This window comes from Sinocyclocheilus grahami, unplaced genomic scaffold, assembly GCF_001515645.1.
Source record: "Sinocyclocheilus grahami isolate Dianchi unplaced genomic scaffold, SAMN03320097.WGS_v1.1 scaffold659.1, whole genome shotgun sequence".
Classification (NCBI taxonomy): Eukaryota; Metazoa; Chordata; class Actinopteri; order Cypriniformes; family Cyprinidae; genus Sinocyclocheilus; species Sinocyclocheilus grahami.
Genome location: NW_015505838.1, coordinates 430805 through 437127, shown reverse-complemented (window position 1 = coordinate 437127; position 6323 = coordinate 430805). Strand labels below are relative to the sequence as shown.

The window sequence follows — 6323 nt, the reverse complement described above, 5'->3', positions numbered from 1 at the left end:
TTGTTATATACCCTTTGTTGGCAATGACAGAGGTCAAACGTTTTCTGTAAGTCTTCACAAGGTTTTCACAAACTGTTGCTGGTATTTTGGCCCATTCCTCCATGCAGATCTCCTCTAGAGCAGTAATGTTTTGGGGCTGCCGCTGGGCAACACGGATTTTCAACTCCCTCCAAAGATTTTCTATGGGGTTGAGATCGGGAGACGGGCTAGGCCACTCCAGGACCTTGAAATACTTCTTACGAAGCCACTCCTTCGTTGCCCAGGCGGTGTGTTTGGGATCATTGTCATGCTGAAAGACCCAGCCACGTTTCATCTTCAATGCCCTTGCTGATGGAAGGAGGTTTTCACTCAAAATCTCACGATACATGGCCCCATTCATTCTTTCGTTTACACGGATCAGTCGTCCTGGTCCCTTTGCAGAAAAACAGCCCCAAAGCATGATGTTTCCACCCCCATGCTTCACAGTAGGTATGGTGTTCTTTGGATGCAACTCAGCATTCTTTCTCCTCCAAACACAACAAGTTGAGTTTTTAACCAAAAAGTTCTATTTTGGTTTCATCTGACCATATGACATTCTCCCAATCCTCTTCTGGATCATCCAAATGCTCTCTAGCAAACTTCAGACAGGCCTGGACATGTACTGGCTTAAGCAGGGGGACACATCTGGCACTGCAGGTCTCTAGCAAGCTTCAGACGGGCCTGGACATGTACTGGCTTAAGCAGGGGGACACGTCTGGCACTGCAGGATTTGAGTCCCTGGCGGTGCAGTGTGTTACTGATGGTAGCCTTTGTTACTTTGGTCCCAGCTCTCTGCAGGTCATTCACTAGGTCCCCCCGTGTGGTTGTGGGATTTTTGCTCACAGTTCTTGTGATCATTTTGACCCCACGGGGTGAGATCTTGCGTGGAGTCCCAGATCGAGGGAGATTATCAGTGGTCTTGTATGTCTTCCATTTTCTAATAATTGCTCCCACAGTTGATTTCTTCACACCAAGCTGCTTTCCTATTGCAGATTCAGTCTTCCCAGCCTGGTGGAGGTCTACAATTTTGGTCTTGGCCATGGTGGAGTTTGGAGTGTGGCTGTTTGAGGTTGTGGACAGGTGTCTTTTATACTGATAACGAGTTCAAACAGATGCCATTAATACAGGTAACGAGTGGAGGACAGAGGAGCCTCTTAAAGAAGAAGTTACAGGTCTGTGAGAGCCAGAAATCTTGCTTGTTTGTAGGTGACCAAATACTTATTTTACCGAGGAATTTACCAATTAATTCTTTAAAAATCCTACAATGTGATTTTCTGGATTTTTTTTTCTAATTTTGTCTCTCATAGTTGAGGTATACCTATGATGAAAATTACAGGACTCTCTCATCTTTTTAAGTGGGAGAACTTGCACAATTGGTGGCTGACTAAATACTTTTTTGCCCCACTGTATGACATTTAACTGTCCTTTGTTGTGTATTAACAATTATCATATCAATATACTATGTACACCCATTTTAGCTTGGAGTTCAGACATAAATTCTAGAACTATATACAAATAAATACATTTCACAGTGCAATTTGATGAAAATAGTCTCTTTATCTGTATTTTCTAACATAAAACCGAAATTTCACAAAAAGAATTCCTCCCAAACATTGTATATAGTCAGCTATGTATGACAGCCATTGCAACTGATGATTTTACCAATACAAATGACACTTTTTGCCTTTTATTTTGTAACTTCAGAAATGCACTCCAAACATATAGCTATGTAATAGCAGAAATGTTTTGTTTCCTCACTCTATATGTGCAGTTTCTCAAACTTATTGCCCAAGTTCATTTAGACATATTTTGAATTTAACAGTAAATAGTGTTGCCATATTCTATGAACAAATATTACACATCTGGCCTCAGACCGGCTCTATATACCTACTCATAATAGTTCCTGAATGAAATGAAGCAACATTAAATAGTGATTGTTACAATATGAGATTTCAAACTCGTATTTCAATCTAGTAATTGGTTCTACTAAAATAAGGTGTATATTCACTAGTCAGTAAATATATTCAGTTCATATGTGACAGACAACAGACACATCAAACTGTTTCAATGTCAAAGCAGCATGAAATCAAATACGCAAACATCAAAAGATGAATACCTTGTAAGTGTTGAATTAAAAAATGTCTAGATCTACAGAACATTCAGGCTGCATGATGAAAATGCTCATACTCCATAATACCAGTGACAGTACCACCTAGAATTACAATCTTTGGGCTATAGATCTCAACCTTAAGACCTGAACATGACATCTAAACCTAAATACCTGAACCTGCTTATGTTTTAGGATGAGAAAGAAAGGCATTACATATCCTGCTAACATTCATTGTTGATGTAACATTCATTACTGTATCTAGCATAAATCTCTCTTTATACAACAGTTAGCTGTGGTGCTCTAATTTGATTGGCCTGCATCAAATTAACATGTTTTTGTTTACTGTACATATCGCTCTGCTTGCCTATGTTTATAGTGAATCAGTCTCTGTGTTGCTTGTCAAAATCCATTTGCCTTCTTTAAAAAAAAAAAAAAGTTACTTAGCATTGCTTGATATTAACTTCTTGTTTACTGAACTGTTGTATAAAATAAATATCATCACAATTGTGCTGTTGGCCTTGTGTACTGTATATTCACTACATCAGCACTCTCGCTTTTGCTCATTCTTTGCATATAAGCTGCAATCCTGAATGAAATAAGCACAATGGAATGGCAAAGCCTCAAATAATGTTGATTTGAACAACGTGGTCAATTCTGAAAGCTTTCTGAGAGAAAACGGGAATGTTGACGCCTTTCCAGAGCCAGACCAGCAAGAATACTGCTCACATTTGTTGTATTTGTGCTCAGAAGGGGTTGAGGCGTATACCCGTCCCCAACGGAGAGAAAGGGTTTACTTTTGCCCACATCAGGGCATCATTTAGTGAAATGGCTGATTTGCCGTCTTCTAGGAAGAATGCTGGACCCTGCCAAGCAAATAAAGACATATGTAAGTTCAGTGATATTTGTGTAGTGCTAAAGACTACCCATAAGACACCCACCTGTATCCTGAGGCCAGTGAAGCAAGAAATCTGGACATCAGAGTGGCTGGGCAAGTTAGAGCCAGTGACATAGTCGGGACCCTCTAGGCCCTTGACGGGCTCCTCTCTCATTCGACTCAACAGCTGGCTGTACTCCGTTTTCTGGGCCTCAGATGGTGGAGTGTAAGAGGTGTCATCTGCCACTCTGTGTATGTGTAGAGAGAACGAGAACAATAGATTATTTTTCAAGTCTCTTCAGTTGTCAGCAGAGTTATTAGATCTGTCGCAAAACCTAGTGAGGTTTAGTCTTGTTGTCTACTGCCTACATAGGCAGGTTCCTATTAAAAGCTATCCAATCGAGTGTACTTTGATAAGCTATGTGTTGAGATGTACGCATACGCTAAGCCTTTCAAGTCAAAACTAAAGTATATTTTAGGCTTATTCCTCATGTTTTGTTCTGGTCATTTCGACCTAGAGAGGATATTTTTTTTATTTAAATTAACGTTATCGCAGTTGGACTGAGCAAAGAATTATTGACTTTGCTCACACAGGGTATAACAACGTATTAAACATTTTTTGGCTTCTTTTTTCTTTCTTTTTTTTACACTGGTGTTCCCAAGTCAAAAATGACTGGGCAACAAAAAATACCATGTTATTGCCAAATATAGGATTCAATCTCTTTATCAACGTTTTTTCTTTCAGTTAGGACAGGTTTTTTGTTTCTTTTTGGAACCGACTGATTGTAGGCCTCATTGACGTGAGCTTATGCACCTTAGTTTTTTTGAGGTGAGTAAACTTGAGTGAACTTTTTTCCACTCAAACATTAAGGTGAATAAGCTCAGATCAATGAAGCCCATGATAAATAAATTCCTAAAAGAAATACAAAACCTGTGCTAATTGAAAGAAAACAAGTTAACAAAAAGACTGAATCCAATATTTCATGATCCAAATGCCTAATGAGAAATTTACAAGCAATTTAAACGACTGGTTATTTTTGACAGAGAACACCAAATTAGGTAAATGATTATCAACACAGCACAAGGGTTAAGGCAGCACCCTAACAGCAGTGTATTCTGGGAGTGCCTTTTCCATGAGGGATCAATATGGTCCTGGCTTGGAAACTGGGGAAAAAAATATAGCAGCATTATTTTGCTGCATGTTGTTTGGAATAGCATATGCTGCTTTAAAATACTGACTAGGTAGATCTTGAAACATTGCTGTTTTGTATTATGCATTAGAGTAAGGTACTGTGGTAAAGACTTGAGGGATTGTGTGCAGGCTCTCCAGGCATCCAACTCTATGGACAACTGCTCTATCTGCAATGGCACAGCCACTTCTCTCCGCTTCAGCAGCTGACTAAGGGAGAAAGATAAAAAGTAATTAATTGCAACCACCAGTAATCGAGTTGATATAAATCCATAAATACTTGATATAAATCCCACAGTTAACATACCTTGTGTATTCATACAGTGCTGGCACTATCCTTGAATACTGTCTCCCAATGGCTAATAGTGCACCAATATACCCACAGAGAATAAGCAACTCATTGCGTTCTCTAGCCAAAGGAAGAGAGAGATAGTGAGAAGATCATAGAATGACCATGGAAAGCTACTATAAATGACATCACTGACAGGTGTTTTTGAGGGAATGAAACTGACTTACTCACTACTCTTTGGAAGAATAAGACGGTCTGTTCTGATGTAGCTCAGCAGGTCTAGGATGTGGTACACAGAGTCCACTGTCCAGTCAGTAGAGCTCAGCTGCTCTATTGAGGGGAGAGAGAGTTAGTAATCTATTGTTGGCTGTATTAAGATCTTGTCTTCAAGGCAATTATATGCAATTGTGCCTTCGGATAACAAAATCTTGTGATGTCATCATGAATTGCTTATTGTATTTAGGTAGACAATAAGCAATTACTTATTGTATTTCAGTTTGTTTAACAAACTGAAAAGTTATATAGAGTCTCACTTATATAAGAAACTTCACTGAAGGGAACACTAAACACTATGGTGACTTGAAATATAACACTTTAGCAACAAAATAAAATCAAACATTTAGCTAAAATGGTTACATTGTAATTTCTTGCTGTTTAATATTTTAATTTGCTCATACTAAATTGCCTTTATTTTGTTGTTTTTTGGCCCTCTTAGTTTAGGAGTCATACTTGGCTCCTTCATGGTCAAAAGTGACCAAAGCCTTGAAATGTAACTTTTTTATTTTCAGTAAAATCAATGTAATGTTCAATAATATATTTTTTATTTTGTATTTTGAGAGAATTTTATGGTACTGATTAATATTTATGCAATAATTTTAATTTAAAAATAATAATTATATATATATATAAGTTGTTTTGTTATTATGTGTGAATAAAGACTATTTAGTTGTTTAGTTTATTTGCTCAATAAATAACAATACAATTTTTAGTTTTAAAAAAGTTTTTGACAGGTGGTCTAATAAATTTGTTAAGCACTTTGTGTGTGTGTGATTATATATACAGGTGCATCTCAATAAATTAGAATGTCATGGAAAAGTTAATTTATTTCAGTAACTCAACTCAAATTGTTAAACTCGTGTATTAAATAAATTCAATGCACACAGACTGACGTAGTTTAAGTCTTTGGTTCTTTTAATTGTGATGATTTTTGTGATTATTTTGGCTCACATTTAACAAAAACCCACCAATTCACTATCTCACCAAATTAGAATACTTCGTAAGACCAATAAAAATAACATTTTTAGTGAATTGTTGGCCTTCTGGAAAGTATGTTCATTTACTGTACATGTACTCAATACTTGGTAGGGGCTCCTTTTGCTTTAATTACTGCCTCAATTCAGCGTGGCATGGAGGTGATCAGTTTGTGGCACTGCTGAGGTGGTATAGAAGCCCAGGTTTCTTTGACAGTGGCCTTCAGCTCATCTGCATTTTTTGGTCTCTTGTTTCTCATTTTCCTCTTGAAAATACCCCATAGATATGGGGTTCAGATCTGGTGAGTTTGCTGGCCAGTCAAGCACACCAACACCATGGTCATTTAACCAACTTTTGGTGCTTTTGGCAGTGTGGGCAGGGGTCAGCAGAAGGAAGCATGAAGTGCTCCAAAATGTCTTGGTAAACGGGTGCAGTGACATTGGTTTACAAAAAACACAATGGACCAACACCAGCAGATGACATTGCACCCCAAATCATCACAGACTGTGGAAACTTAACACTGGACTTCAAGCAACTTGGGCTATGAGCTTCTCCACCCTTCCTCCAGACTCTAGGACCTTGGATTCCAAAT

General features: G+C 38.1%; 1 protein-coding gene across 1 annotated transcript in view; it reads right to left on the bottom strand.

Annotated features, from left to right (window-relative positions):
* Nucleotides 1-1404: 1404 nt before the first annotated feature.
* LOC107558774 (WD repeat-containing protein 17-like) overlaps nucleotides 1405-6323 on the bottom strand; it is a 24673-nt gene continuing 19754 nt past the window's right edge. The window contains 5 exon segments of the mRNA XM_016242451.1: nucleotides 1405-2991; nucleotides 3067-3250; nucleotides 4306-4401; nucleotides 4499-4600; nucleotides 4708-4810. Coding sequence (XP_016097937.1) covers nucleotides 2872-2991; nucleotides 3067-3250; nucleotides 4306-4401; nucleotides 4499-4600; nucleotides 4708-4810 — 605 coding nt within the window. The 3' untranslated portion in view covers nucleotides 1405-2871.